At 33.4% G+C, this 16,893-nt stretch overlaps 1 protein-coding gene across 1 annotated transcript; it reads right to left on the bottom strand.

The window, feature by feature from the left end:
• Positions 1-13,161: 13,161 nt before the first annotated feature.
• Positions 13,162-16,665, bottom strand: LOC25483140 (putative disease resistance RPP13-like protein 1). The gene has a single exon (XM_013611789.3). It carries the CDS (start codon positions 16,498-16,500, stop codon positions 13,249-13,251), a length of 3,252 nt encoding a protein of 1,083 aa, XP_013467243.1. The 5' UTR covers positions 16,501-16,665; the 3' UTR covers positions 13,162-13,248.
• Between the last annotated feature and the right edge of the window lie 228 nt (positions 16,666-16,893).

Here is a 16,893-nt window from a genome sequence, read left to right as displayed (position 1 = left end):
ATAACACCAGGAAAATTCCTTTCTTCAAAAAAAAAAAACCAGGAAAATTCCTTAAAAAAAAAAACCACCACGAAAATTAGCATACTTATTTTAATTTGACGATATAAAATAGAAGAGTTAAGGGTTAGAAATTGCAATTTTTATCTGTTTGCAACATAGCAAGTTACATGTTTTGGTTGCAGAAAAGTAAGCAGCGGTTATGATTATTTGAATCCCCGTATTTATTTTGTTGGATATTAAATAACAGTCATGTCACGTTTAGTTATCTTAAGTAGACTATACAAGTGATGAGGCCGTTGGGACGTTCTAACCTACTTGGTTGTCAAGTTGCACCTGCTGATCACACGGTGATCCTTACGTGCGGGGTCTATACTATCTCGATTGATCTAGGTTTATTCCTCTGATGGATAACTGCACATGCTGGTCGCACAATGATCCTTACGTGCGGGGTCTTGTTAATTCAGTGGTAATTGAAACATAAACATAAATCGGCGTTCCAAGGTTTCCAAAGGCAATGAAGGTCAATGTTCCTGAAGGTCTTCCCATCTATAAATCTTAGGACACTTATAACACATTATCCTTCTCCCCTAACTAGTTCTACAAACAAGCAGCCCTATCAGTGTCTACCTTACCTAGAGGTCGAGGATAATGGTCTTACTAGGTTCACTCCCCTTGGTGCTTAAAATCGCCTTCCTCTTGAACTACTCAAGTTCTGAACGAGAAATTTTGAATGAGGAAGGTTGTATTTATAGGAAAAGTTTCCACCTAACTTGGGCTAAAATCACAGGCTTTCATGGCAAAAAAATCACTAGGCGCTAGGCGAATGTGCCTTGTATCCTCAGGCGCCTCACAACATGTGCCTGGGGTGCATTTGCACACTTCTGGGCGTTGTGCGCCGCATCCTAAGCGTTGGGCGCCCCATCTTGTGCGCCTGGGTTCAACGCAAATTCTATGCTGAAATGCCTGTTTTCTTCGCCTGTTGAGGTGTTTTCTTCAAAGTAAAATGTCTTGGAACTTGGGAGGAGAATTCTTCCCTTTGTAAAGTCTACATAGGGCTCTTGAATCTTCATTCTTCATCTTTTTAAGATCCACATAAATCTTCGGATGTCTTGCTTTTTCTGATTTTCTCGATTTCTTCGTGAATTACATGAAGAACTCCCTGAAATTTCTATGTTTTGGAAAGAATAGAATTACAGACTCAAATATAGTGTCGCGTCATTTTTTGGAGGTCAAGGCTATTTGATTAGCTTTTGGCTTACTAATTTATTTCACGACTGAACATTTAATTTTTTAAGAAAAAGGGGAAAAAGTTCAAAACACCCCATATTGAGAGATTTAGGGTTCGGGGGTTGGTTATATTTAGGGAAGGTATTAGCACCCTAAATATTCGTAGTACTCTACGAGAACCTCTTGATTTTATTTAATTAATGTGCTATAAACTTGCTTGCTTTTCAAAAAAGAAGTTAATGTGATGAGAAGAAAGAAAGTGAGACCTAATTTATCTACATTTTTTATGATTTGGAAGGACATGGTCCTCTGCCTACGTACCCGTGAAGGATCAAAACCTCGTAGTTCGGGGTAAAAATTGACGTTTGATTTGTTCAGTGTTTTTTATTAGTTTCGAAAAAGGTTTTAAAATGAAAAACCAAGTGGCAAACGAGTATTTGTTTGTGTTTTTTAATATTGAGAAAAGAGACTTAAAGTAAAGTTAAATTGATTGAAGTTTGATTAAGAAAAAAAAATAAAATGCGGTCACTTGATTTGGATCAAGGTTTATTATGAAAATATTTTTGTGATTTTGATTATTTGCATGTTTTTTGTTGTTTTCTTTTTGGAATATTAAATAAAAATTAAACTAACGGAGCAATAAAAATAAAAGCGCGTGGATTTTTGTAGTGACGTTGGATCACCACAAAATCCCTAATCTATTTTTTTTGCATTTTTGGATATATATATATATATATATATATATATATATATATATATATATATAAGGCGGTAAAGAAATAAAAGGACACACACCCACACATTTTTCTCATTTATATTTACATTGGATCTAAATACATTCTAATTGCTGGAAAATAAATAACAATAATTAAAATTCTAAATAGAAATAAAAAAATGCAAAAATGCTAAAAAGAAATGAAATGCAAGAAAATAAAAGAAATGGACAACCGAAGGGACAGAAAAAAGAGGGAGAAGAAAAGAATAGCTCGTCAACACAAGCTAAAAAGAGAGAAGAGAGAAAAGTTCTTTGACAACTCAAGAGAACTTTTGATGTGTGAAATTGTGTGGAATGAGGGCTCTATTTATAGGTGAGGAGGTTGATGAAAAATGGAAAATTGGTTTAATGGAAATGATGGACAATTATGGTGAATTTTGAAAAAGGAATGTTAAAGTTGACACTTGACTTAAAATTTTTTTTTAGACCTTGTACATTTTATTTTGGACCTATTGACACTTTGTTTTTTTTAGACACTAATTAATTAAAAAGAAATAAAATAAAAATAAAATAAATCTAATACGAAATAAAATAAAAACAAATTAAACTAAATTATGTAAAGAAAAATAAAATTAAAAGATGGAAAATAAAAATTATTAAATATAAAAAAAAGTAACTAATCTTAAAATTAAAATTAATAAAAGATGGAAAGAAAATAAAAAGAGAAAAGAGGGTCCGACTCGGAATAAAAAATGAGGTATTTTAAAATACCTCCATGTCGAATTTTTCCACTGAAAAATCAGAGATCGATCAGAGTCAAGTGACATGTGTTAGTGGGGCCTTAGGTTAAAAATTGGGGTATGACATATAGAAAATATTACAAATGTCTCGAAATCATAGGCAATTGATCTAATACTCCTCTGGTTTGCTGGTAAAACCTACTAAATTAGATTGAAAAACAGTCTAAAAATAACGTAAGATAACCTGTCATCACTTGTGCAGTGTTTTTCTTGAGTTTTTATGGTTCACGCTTCGTAACAATTAGTAATATCCATCAAATAAACAAACAAGTTGACAAGCAAAACAGGTGAGAGACCTTGTGTTTTTGGTTACCCTTCACAATAGATGGATGATAGAAAGTTTTCCACCTTCTTGTCCCCCTGATTCGATGAACTCCAACCAAGCCAATTGAAAGTAGAACTCCAACTATCTTTTAATAACCAACAAGAAAAGAAAAAAAAGGATTAAGAGTTTCAAAACCAGTTAAAAAACACACAACATTGTTAAAGTATGTTTCGTTTTACTTTTCTTTGGAAGTCCCATCCTAACACAAAGTATGCAAATGAAATAAAGAATAAATGTATTTTTAATTTGTGCGTAAAAAAACTCAAAGCATGTTTGTACATTAAAAAAGTAGACATTGATTAAGTTTCTAAATTCAGCAATTGGCCTAACTTGAGACAGATTGAAAAAATTGTTGTACGAAGTACGTTGAGAAGAAGTCAAACCCTGATTTAAGTTCTGACTGAAACTTTGACTCTGAGCTTGAGAAGTGTTAAGGTCACGACTGTTGAGGTAAAATCCCTAATTAATTTTAAGGATAATAAACTTTAATGATTAAGGATTAAATGGACTTTGATTAATTCCTTCGTATTTAACTTGTGTTCTTGAGTGTTTTACTAAGACAGGAACAAGGTTTAAATAATACCAAGATACAAGAAATCAAAGAACATTGAATCCATTAACTAATTCTGAAGTTCAGAAAGTTAGTTCAGAAAGTTGATCAGAACGTTCTGATGAGAGTTCAGAAGGTTGTTCATAAACAAACTCAGAATCATCAAGAACATGAAGAACATGCAAACTACAACGTGACATAAATGTATGTCCAGGAAAGTACAGTTGCATGGATCAATCAAGAACTTGAGGCATTCACAAGAACAATGTCTAAATGATCTTTAATGTTCATCTAAGACTATGAACATTAAAGTACTAGGAATATTCCAATGAGAATATTATCCTAGATGTTGCATTCACTGCACTTTGGTTGTATCTTCACTATTAGAATTGACTACATCAAAAGTAAGTCTTACAAATCATCCTAAAGTAAGAACAAAAGGAACATTCTAATGGTCAGAATGTTCATCTTTGCACATGCTTCCAGCTATGAATAGTGTAGTTGGTGGAAAGATGAAAAAGCTAGAAAAAAGAGATCTTGCTTAGAGATATAATTATCCTCTGATCAGTATCAAGCAAATCTTCTAGAAGCATGGGCTTGAAGTTGCAGATTCACTATCCTCTCTCTCCTGCACAATGTCCAAGACAGATTTGATAACTTTATCCTACTTTATCCAGCAACTTTTTGATGCATATGGAAAAATAACATTATAAGGATAAACCTAAACAAATCTTATGTCACACATTGAACAAACCGAGAAACTCATCATACATTCATCATTGATGAACTCAAATGAAGAACATCATGAATATCAACATTTTGATGAAGAACACAACAACATTCTGATGTTCATCCTGGAAACACAACAACATTCTGATGGTCAGAATGTTCACCCAGATTTTCAAGTAAAAGTGTGTGGGGCCCATGACATGTGGCTTAACACCATTGGACATCCTACAATGGCTATATGAGCCCAAAGACTCTATAAATAGAGATCTAAGGCTCAACATTACTTGCACCATTGCAAAGCATACAAGAAAACAACTTGATTTTGTTTGAAGCTCTTGCAATTGAAATTGATCATCACTGAAGGCTCTTTTTACCTTCTTGTAGTGTACGTCAATACTATTTGTTATCTCTCTTAAAGATAACTTCTTCTTCTTCTTCCTCTTCTATTTGATTCTCAAACATTCAAACTTCTCACAAATTGTAAACAAATCTCATCTAGCTTTAGGGGTACTAGAGTGTTAGTTTGAGCTGAGTTTGTAAAAGTCTAAGTGGTTAACTTAGCAACAAGGTGCAAGCCTGCTGAGGCTTAGAGAATACAAGTTGTGTAATTGTTCAGGTGAACAAAGATTCTAAGGTGCAGGATTTGAGAGGTTATCTCAAACATCATAGTGCAAACTCTCACAAGATTGTGAGGAGTGGACTAACCCACATTGGGTGAACCACTATAAATCTCTGTGTGTTGATTCTCTCTTCCCTATACTCTTTACTTACTGCAAACATAAACACACACAAACACATTTACTTTGTTAAACTGTTTTTGCAATCAGACATCAGAACGTTTTGAAGTCTGTTATTAACTTAACCATTCCAAGTTTCACTTGAGAATTACTTTTTAAGTTACAAGATAATTTTTAAAGGGTCACAATTCAAACCCTCCTTCCTTGTGAATATTTTATCTACTTCAATGACAACTATTCAAGAAACATGGTAAAAAAAACAATCGAATCAGATTGTGAAATAATAAGTTACTCTAACTGTATTGTAAAATCATAATGCAAACTTACTAAGTCTTAAACTTCTCAACAACCAGATGATGTAGGTTGATGAGCAGCCTCAAACCTGACCAATTGTTAAATATATCTGGCTTGCCATTGTCTACAAAATGGAAGCAAAGAACTCAAGGCAAATAGATGGTAGATGATAAAGCTACGATGTATTTTTCCCATAATGTTACATCAACCATATTCTCACTGCATAAGGAAAGACATTTTTCAGGTCATTATCAAACCTATACAAAATCCTATCATCTGACGCTGACAAATTAGAAAATAATATCATTCATCTCTCAACACAATGTTCGTACATGATTTTTTTCCAGTCTTAATTGGCGTTGTCTTGACAATCTCATGAAGAAGCCCGATGATTTTTTTAAAAAAATTACATCTATAAGAACCTTATAATCGGAGAAAACACGGAAATAAATTAAAGCACATAACTATACCATATAAAACGTCAGTTTTGAATTTTCCATCTTGAATTTCCTTAAATGACTTAAAGCGAAATTCATGAGCAGTAATGTTAGTTAATATAACACCCCGTTTTCCTAATATACAAATTTCTTAAACATTTATCAGAGTAAAAACCATAAACGGGATATCACATAAAAACGTAATCCAAAAACAGTTAAATAATAATTTAACTTCCACATAATATCTTAACATAGCAGTGGAATATTAGTTCATAAACCATAAATCAGTTTGGCACGCAGGCCCCAATTAAGTATCTCAAAAGAGTTAATCAAAACATAAATTATCATAGCAGTTCACGTAAAAGAATGAAGCATGTTATAGCATAAAACCCCATCCCGTTACGTATCAGAGCGACCTAGACGACACAGTGAAGGCAAGGCCAACTCACGAAAGCAAACTGCACACTAAGCACGATCACCTGCACGTTACCCATATGAAGGGCAACATTTTCAAGCAGAAGGGGTGAGATTTCATAATCAAATAACATTAATCAATGTAGTTGCGAATCATAAATTAACATCATAATCATTCCTTAAATAACATTGCATAATTGCTAAACAGTTATAACATAATCATATATCCAATTATCATGAACAACATAACATACTCGATAACCACTTATCACATAATCACGTAATCAATCATTATCAACAAGACATCTTAATCATGACAATGCAACAATGCTCTTAGACTCCTTATATGCATGTGGTACCAATCGTCATCATAAGTATTAATATACTTTAATCGTGCGGAGGACAAAGCTCCTATAAAACGTGCGGAGGACAAAGCTCCTAATATTCGTGGCGAGGACTAAGCTCAATGAGATGCTATGCATGGACACTTATGAACAAAACATCGTAATCAACATATCAACATGCATCCAATAATTTGGAGCTAACTTCATCATATACTTATGCACTTAGTTAAATAACGGAAGCATCATAAACAGGTCACATAAACGAGATGATATCATTATATCAATAGCACATAAATTGCATCATTATCAAGTTTTCATATCTTGCATGAATATACAATACATTAGTTCATGTCCAATTAATATCAACATAACTTAAACAACTCTACAGACTGCATTAAACGTCATCATTAGGTCTTATTACTAGTTAGGGGTTCACTCTAGATCAACACGTGCGACACAGATCGCACCAACACACAAGCAACTGCATCCTGGCTGTGCTCGCAAGGCGAGAGTTCTTACTCGCCATGGCGAGTACCACTCAACTCCCAAAATAAACTTGTTCTGGGTTCCCTCTGATCTTACATTCATTCCTAATCAATACTAGGTATGTTCAGGCACTCAAAGGCATTCAAGGGCCAACTAAAAAGGTCGAATCACGAAATATAACACGCTCTCTGCCTAAGCTCGCGAGGCGAGGAAGGGTTGCTCGCCATGGCGAGTTGCACCAAACAACTCGCGAGGCGAAGGGAAAGGGCTCGCGTGGCGAGCAATGAAGGTCATCACCCGCGAGGCGAGGATCATCACTCGTCGTGGCGAGCGATGAACAGAAGCACGGGCAGACTACGGGTTTTCTCGCAAATCCATCAAAAAACATGGTTCAAAGCCTAATTTTGATCCCATAATCCATCCTAAACATGTTCTAAGGTTAAAGGACGGTTTCTACATCAATCTAAACAAGTTTTACCGTTTGATCATCAATTTTTAGGGTTTTGACCTAATTCCAAAACTTTTCTAAATCAATCCTAACTTTGTCAATTAATCATCAGAGTTACAGCAATCAACGTTATTGAATTATTAGTCTCACCCTTACCTTGTATGAAGAAAATCGCAGCACTCTTCCTTGGTTTCTCTAAACTTGGTTTTTTTCTCCTTTTTCTCCAAAACAGTCGTACGTACAATGTTTTTCTAAAACTAGGTCTAACCTTTATATACCTCTTCTTAATTACTTATCTTATCTCACTTTCTCCCCCAAAACTATCTAAAATATCAAAACAGCCCTCAACTAAATATTTTATATTATTTTCAAATCTTTATTTTATTCAACAATAAAATAATTCTCATATCCTTATCAAATCTTCCAAAACTCATAACTTATCACGTCATCGATCAAATCATCATAAATCATCAAAACATACCAAAATCATGCATATATTATATAATTATAATATAATCACCTAAACTCGATTAAATAAACGATTAAACGAAAGTGGGCGTTACAACTTGTCATCCTTATGCACCTTTGTACCAGAACCAAAAACAACCTTAAAGGGATAGTCAACAGGCTTAAATGCAATGTCATTATCAAACACATGACAATTATACAAAGTATAAGAGTTGTTTTCCTCAATCAAAGCCTTCCAATGCTCCAATTCTCTATATGGAGTTATTACATGAACTCAATCGCCCTAAATCTGAGAAAGAAATCAAAAAACATAAATAAATCAAAATGTACACTAATAAGTAGCATTGATAAAACATAAAGGAAATTACAACAAATATTAACTAACTCCTCTAACATTTGCATCACACATGATGAGCTCCATATATTGATTCTCGTTGCTACCACTCATAATCCAAGAATCGAGCACTCAAAATCCTATTTTCCAAATGTCCAAATCCTTTTTGAGATCCTTAATGTAGTCATAATCCCTTGATATTGAAAGCCCTGTATAAAAATTCAACAATACATCATTTAATTGTATTCCCTTTGTTCATTCTGATATCGGAAAAAGCTAACATATTTCTGCGTGATCAATTTTTGTATCATCAAATCAACCTGATCTTAAAAGCACAAATTTTTGTATCATCAACTTTCTGGACCTCAATGATATGACCCAAAAAAATTTACACCAATCAACTTTCGTCGGCTCAATGTTATAAGAAAGAATAAACCAAATATAAAAATTGTTACAGCTTTAGGAATACTCACAAAATCAAACAGCTAATCAAATTTTTTTATCATCAACTTGAAAATTTAATGCCACATTTTAAAATATTAGTTGTATTAGATCTTTAGCACCACCCAAAATTAAATCACCAAAATAATGACATTAATCATGATATACCAATATCATAACCCACATGCGTCAATTTTTTTTAACTATAGTACCAGAAGCTAAAATAACAATTGTGTCAAAACCTTACCATGAGCTAAAATTCAATCATCATGACATCTGCTATAATCCATATGCATATGCATTTATATAGACCATAAAAAAAAAAATGCATCAAATGCAAAAACAGGATCGTCAGAAGCTAAAATAACAATTATGTCACAACTTTACCATTATCTAAAATTCAATCATTATAACATTTACTATATCCACATGCATGCATTTATCTAGACTATAAAAAAAAATGCATCAAATGCAAAAATAAGATCGCAACAACCAACATGCAAACATGACAACCTGAACTAAAAAAACCATCTTTCTTGAAAACAAACCCAAATTGAAGAACAAAGCACCTGAGATCAAAGGAAAATTTTTCCACAGCCATGCAACATAACAATCTCTGGTACATAATCCACTAACAATCGGGAAAACAAAAGCAAAAAGTAAAACCCTTAAAATGCAGAATTATGAAAAAAGGAAGAAAAAAAACCTCCTATGATGAAGAAAAAACTAAAACCTTGGCGAAAAATGAACCCCTCAAGCCATAAAAATCAGTCAACACAAGCCATGCATGGCCTCAAAACCATGAAAAAGGAAGAAAATGCCTCTGATGAAGAGGAAAGTGAAACAGTATTCCCAGCTGAACTTAGGTACCGTTTGACCAAGCTTTTTTATGGTCTAAAAGCTAGTTCAAAACAAAGTTAAAATAAAGGCCTTTAAGAAAGAAGCTAAAGTTGTTTGGTTACTTTGTTTTTTTTTTTTTAGTTTTAAAGCTATTTTTAAGTTAAAAGTTGTTTGGCAAAATATTGTACAAACTTTGAATTTATTATTTTTTTATGGTGTCCGGGGTTCGAACCCCGGACTTTGTATATATTTATGCATTGTCCCTATCAACTGAGTTAAGCTCACGAGGACAAAACTTTGAATTTATTATGAATTAACATAATAAATAAAAAATGTTTAAAATATTTTCTGAAAGGTAAAAATGTTTAATATATATATATATATATATATATATATATATATATATATATTTTATAAATACTATATTTATTCAATGACGTTTATTTTGTGTAACATGAATACAAATTTGTATCATCATATAAATGACTTGTTAAATATTTGAATAGGAGAAATAATTTAAGGAGACTGAAATAATAATATAAATAATATCAAAATAGTTGGTTTTTCTATTTCAATTATACTCTATAACAAATTTCGTTATAAGAGTACCATATTTTTGGTGTCTTTCAAAAAGATAAGAATTTATATTATATGATATTATATTTGTTACATTGTTGGTGTCAATGAAACATATATGTTTAATTTTTTTGAATAAGAAAAAGATATGCATAGTTTGTTACAATATAAAAGTGCAAAATATATATAAGTATAATTTTTTAGGCTTGTACTTTTAATTAAAATCAAAATTTTATAAAAATAATCATACACATTATGCAACGATAAAAAAATTATACGCATTAGCGTAACAAAAAACAGACAGACGGACATAAAGCATTACTCTAAACGCTAATGTGTGTGTGTATTTGCGAGGTTGAAGAAAGAAAATAAAAATATTTGATATCATTAAATGACCGCGTGAATAAAAATATTTTTGACGTTGTGATGATTAAACGATATTGAAATTAAATATATAAGTGATAAAAAGATAATAAAATTCCTTTGAAAAAAAGATAATAAAATTAAATGGAACCTCTGGATCAAACGGTACCTTAATCTCCACAACGGCAGCGTAGAAGCAACTGAATTTAAAAGAAAAAATTGAAAAATAATTAAAAATATAAAAATCGAAAAATAATTAAAAAAAATGGAAATCCATAAGACATCAATTTTTTTTTATATAGTAATATATTCACCTTGTTCACATTCTCAAGCATTATTTGTTGAGACTTGAGAGTGTGATTTGACATCATTCGAACACAATCAAGCTTTTTTAATTAATGGAATGTAAGTTACAATTTTTTTTTTTTAAAAGACTATAAATTGCACACGTTGTACAAGTCTGTTCTTTGCAAACTGCCAAGAAAAATGTCTGGTATTGCTTTCTTTTGATGTTAAAGAATTTCTGGTATTGCCTAAAGGTCAATTATATTGTAAAGAATATCCACCCATTGGGAAAACTCACCATGTTCAGCTATTGACACCTTTAACCCAATCTCTTTTTTTATGTTAATAATACCCTATTGACACAATCCAGAAGTCTTAGTTCAACTGACAAAATGCCGAAATTGTTAGGCCGGATGTCATGACCGGGGTTCGAACCCCGGTACCTCCACTTGTGTTGTGAGTTTATAATGGCTTTGCCATTTCGTCTATCTACCAAAAAAAAAAAAAATACCCTATTGACACATTTAATCCAATCATGATTTTTTATGTTAATTTATTGTAATTAAGATTTTTAATTTCGGATGAGAAATTTATGGTACCTAAGGATATATCTTAAGTTTATATATTTGTAGGCTGTTATAAGACTAATCTTTAAATATCAATATGGATTTTGACTCTTTAAATAAGTGATCATGAGTTTAATCAATTTTTGTTTTAGGAATCATGAGTTTAATCATTGTTTTTGTGTGTGGAGAAAATTGTTATGGCATCATCTTAATTAAGACTTGAAAAAGAATGGAAACATTTATAGTTCATATATAAAATAAATAAATAAAATTATGAGTGGTACTAATAGAAAACTAAAAGAAAAAATATGGCAGTCTATTAAGAAGATTTGTGCCCGTCTAAATGCTAGTTTACATATTAATAATGCTTATTATAATAAATTATTGGATATCTAAAGTTAAATGTGTAGTTAAGGAGGAGAGGAGGGGAAGGTTTGTTTCCTCTCGCACATCCTTAGAAGAAGAAGATGGAAAAAGATACTCCGACGAGCAATCCAAATACAAAGGGTGCAAACTTGCAGAGTGGAATATTGTCCTTTGACCATTCATACTATCCATACAAAATGAGATGAGCCTTTGTATGAAAGGTCAACGGTGGAACATTAGAGGATGAACACTACTCAAAAGAAAATGTATAAAAGAGGAGAGAATGTGAGATGGAATGAGAATTTGTGAAGAATGAGTGGGTATTTATATGATGAAATGTTGCATAGAGTGTAATTGTCAGTCAAGGAAGGTTAAAAAAATGTGGTCTGTATGTGGGAAAAGAGTCACCACCAGATTGATCGTCGTCGGTGGGAAGAAAAGTCATCACTAATAGAATTTAGGTATTCGTCCACCAAAAGCAAATACCAAGACCAGATCTAAAACCAGTGTGCCGAGGCAACGCCTAGGAGGACAATGCGCATGTCGGATCATTGTGGACAGTGATCTCCTTGGGGTAGGCCGAGTGTTGAGGAGGCGGTTGTAGTGGTCTGGTTGTTTGATAAAAGGTCGCAAGAGTTGACAGCGACAAACGATTGTATGTGGCCAAAATTGAAAAATCTGAAAGGTGGCAAATGCCGTCGCCGACAACGGTAGTGAAGAACAGAGACAGATAGGTCACAGAATCAGAATCTGCTCTGGTACCATGTAAAGAATGTATTTCAGCGTGAATGCTTGGTGATGATCTATGAGTACTCACAAGTTACACTTAATTTCCTGCAATATTTGTTTCAATGAAAGGCTTGTAATTCCTTACCATGTGTAAAGAATGTAATGCATGTGTGTTTAATGTGGCCATACTGATAGTATATTTATGCTAGGTCAAATACCTCCACTGGTCCTTTAAGTTTCATGTTTGTTTTAGATAAATCATTTAAGTTTCTAAGATTTCAAATAGGTCTTCAAGTTTGGAGTTTGTTTCGGATAGGTCCTTTAAGTTTTTAAGGTTTCAGATAGGTCCTTTAAATTTCAAGTTTGTTTTAGATAAGCCTTTTCTATCAACCTCCGTTAAGCCAAAGTTGATTTGATAGAAATGACCTATCTGAAACAAACTCGAAACTTAAAGTACCTATCTGAAACCTTAGAAACTTAAAGGATCTATCTGAAACAAACTCAAAACTTAAAGGATCTATCTGAAACAAACTCAAAACTTAAAGGATCTATCTGAAACCTTAGAAACTTAAAAGGACCTATCTTAAACAAACGTTAAACTTAAAAGACTCAAGAAGGTATTTGGCCTTTATGCTAAGTTGACTATAATTGATAGCGTAATGCATATTGTTAATTATTATAGGAAAATTCTATGGCAATACTAATAAAGATTAATCAATACTAGTTGACTAATTTATTCTTAACACATCTAATACATTAACACTGCGGTGGTGTCTAACTTGAAGAGGGACTATTAACAGAGGCAAGACCTTCCAACCTTGCAAAGATAGGATCAGAATGATTTTGTTTCCCTTCCATGAATTTGTTGGAAATCCGAATCCTGAGTGGCCTCGTAGTAGATGACTCAATCTGTGGACAACCCCTCAGCTGAAGTTCTTTCAAGCTTGGCATAAACTCATGCATATTTTCAGGCAAAGAAATCAACTTCTGACAGTAATTTATGGTTAACAAGTTGAGCTTTGGGGCTGCAAATCCTCCCTTGGGAAATGATGTGAAACTTGGACAATGCCTTATGCACATGGAATTGAGGGATTTGAAATTTGGAGGAGCTGCATCTGATTCTGATAGAACAGTGATTGCTTCCAGATTTTTGCATCCCCAAATATCTAGGGACTTGAGGTTTGGGAAAAGATCTAAAGGCAAGAACATGAGTGAGTCACAGCTATCAATCAAGTACAGAGATGTCAGTGATTGGTGGTACCAAGGTTCATGTACATGGAATTCTAGTTTCTGACAATTCTGAATGTTGAGCACTCGCAGACTCGGAGATTTGGGAAGTGGACAAAGCAAACGTTTGCAATCTCTGATAACAAGTAATGTCAAAGACGGAAGACTACTTGGTAAGTTCCCTGTCAGTTTGGGACAGTTTTCAATATAAAACTCTCTAAGATGAGAGAAAGCTCTGCTGCCTACATTTTCTGCATCGAAACACCATTTCTCCCATGCTGACATAGACTCGATCCGTAGAATTTCTAGTGCAGGAAAGCTATCAGTACTGGCAGAAGTTGTATTTCCATAAAACTCGGGTCCTAAACTCATTAATCCTTCAAATTTAATAATCTGAAGCTCTTTCAACATTGGAAGTTGTCCAAGTGGAGGCAATTTGTAGCAATATTTACATCCCTTAAGCTTTAAGGAAACCAGGTTGCAAAAGTAGTAGTCCCCTAACCAATCCGGAAATTCTGTGCCTGGATAGTCGTTGATATCAAGCTCCTTCAAATTTGTGTGCGGTTCGAGACTGCACAGTTTAGTCTTTTCATGCTGTGAGTTTTCGGTATCACCACTACCACCCCAATCCAAAGACAATTTTTCAAGGCCATGTTTTTCATTCAATTTTGCTTTCTCACAATCCTTGTAATTGACAACATGTTCTATGTCATGAATGAACAATGATCCATGTAAATTACATAGCTCTCCCAGTTCACTAATGGAAGATCCATGATCTTCACCAACAAAAAAGTCACTCAACTTTTGAAGGTTTTTCAATTCACTGATTTGCAATGGCATCCACTTCAAACAAGTGCTTCGAATATCCAAGTAGCGCAAGTTGACAAGTTTATGAATATCTTTTGGAAGTTCAATAAGATTATAACATCCAACTAACTTGAGCGTTTGTAAATTGTACAGACTGCAGATCGACTCAGGTAACCTTGTAATCTCGGTGTCAGACACTTCTAGAGAACGCAGATGTTTTAGTTCACCTATTGAATCAGGTAAACTGTAGAAATAAGCACCTACCAGGGTTAACACCCTTAAGTACCTTAGCTTTGTCAAAAGATCATTCGGCATGTCGTTGAACATGTCTATCGATGTACCTACTGTTCTTATTTGCATAAAGGTACGTAGGCGATTTGCTTTGCTAACATCTTTCAGGTTTACATATGAGGAACAATGTGAAATAATGTGAGACAAATAATGAGTTCTTTCCATAACTTGATCAGAATTGTTATCTTCTATTCTCACAGAAAATGTTCCAGATACAAATTGAGCCAGGTCGTTTATAAGATGATGCATTAGAAAATATGACTTGCCACTTCTTGATTGGTAAAAAAATGATCTGGATACTAATTCACAAAAATACTCATTTCCAACTTCTTCAATTCTTCCATGTCTTTTTGATTGGTGGAGCAACCCTTCTGCCATCCACAGCAAAATTATATTCTCCTTTTCAAATTCATAATCTTTTGGGAAAATTGCACAATAAGCAAAACATCTCTTTAAATGAGAAGGGAGATAATGGTAGCTTAACCTCAAAGCTGGAAGAATATTACTCTCATGATGTTGTAGATCCCATATCTCACTGTTCAGTACTTTATGCCATTCTTGAATATCACTTTTTGATCTCAAAAGTCCTGCAAGTGTCTTCAAAGCCAAAGGCAATCCCTTGCACTTTCTAACTATTTCCCTTCCAACTTTGTATACACTTTGCTGATGAACATTTGAATCCTTATGGCCATAACCAAACGCATGGTTCGAAAACAATTCCCAACAATCTTCATTGGCCAATTCAGTAAGATTATAAGGCGGAAAAGTCTGCATAATAGATGCAACATTCCGACTTCGAGTGGTTACGATAATCTTACTTCCGTTAGCCCCTCCATGTTTAAATGGACTCCTGAATTTGTCCCAGTTCTCATAGTTTTCATCCCAAACATCATCCAAAACAAATAAAAACTTTTTCTTCTGTATATACATTTTAAGATTCCTCTGTATTGAATTTAAATCTTCAACATCACAACTACACAAAGTGATAACCTCCAAAAGGTTCTTTGTGATCTTGCAGATGTCAAATTCTTCCGAGACGTAAATCCAAGCTTTGAGATCAAACTCCTTCTGTACTCTATCATCATTATACACTAGTTGAGCTAAGGTGGTTTTTCCAATTCCTCCCATACCAACAATGGGAATAACACCTAGTTTTTCATCATCAGAATCATGAGACAAAAGCAAATTAACTAAGATATCTTTATCATTATCCCTTCCATACACATCACATGCTTCAACTACAGATGAGGTTGGTGTCTTGTGTGTCACTTTCACTTCCTTACCCACCTTCAAATCAAGTACTTCTTTCAACTTTATAACAAACTCTAATCTTTCATAAACATCTTCTATCTTCTGTTCAAGTTGTTTATCATAAAAATTTGTATGAGGGGAGTGAAATGAGTTTACCTCTCTTGACTTAATCTTTTCACCGGTAAAAATCTCATCAAGTAGATCATCAGCATCAAATGCAACATCTTTAAGTTCTTCAAGCCACTCCTTCACTGCTTCATTTTTCATTTGCTTTTCTTCTGCATCATTGAGCACAGCATGGACTGACAACAACATGATCTTCAATCTTTTGAGCAAATTCTCACTTTTTTTCTTCTTAAAGAAGTTTGCAACCTCAGAAGAAGCTATCCTTTCAAACAACACATTGAAAACAGCCCCCATTAAAGGTCCAGCAACAAGTTCCAGAGCCATGGTGTGAAATTATTGCACAATTTTTATTTTTTGTTTTCCTTACACAACAGAATTCTGGAGGATAGACTGCTGCACGGATCAACCTAGTCAACTAATAGAGATAAAGAAATAGGTGACTCGATTTGGAACCATAGCCGACAAGTATATATTTTTTAAAGGATATGTTATTTGAAGACCATTTGAAGACAACTTATGGGACAACTAAATATATACCAGTGATCTAAATATTGATGCAGAAATCAAAAACAATAGAGAGATAATAAAAATACAATGAGTATAAAAGAGTTTGTCATAAAAATTATCCTGAAATAGTTGTACAAATATTACTCCCTCCATCCCTATATTTAAACATCCTTTTATTACAAGCAAAAAGTGTTTATATATAGGGACCGA

The sequence above is a fragment of the Medicago truncatula genome, chromosome 1, assembly GCF_003473485.1.
Source record: "Medicago truncatula cultivar Jemalong A17 chromosome 1, MtrunA17r5.0-ANR, whole genome shotgun sequence".
In the NCBI taxonomy this organism is placed as follows: Eukaryota; Viridiplantae; Streptophyta; class Magnoliopsida; order Fabales; family Fabaceae; genus Medicago; species Medicago truncatula.
The sequence above is the reverse complement of the archived record's forward strand: the minus strand, read 5'-3'. Positions and strand labels throughout refer to the sequence as shown.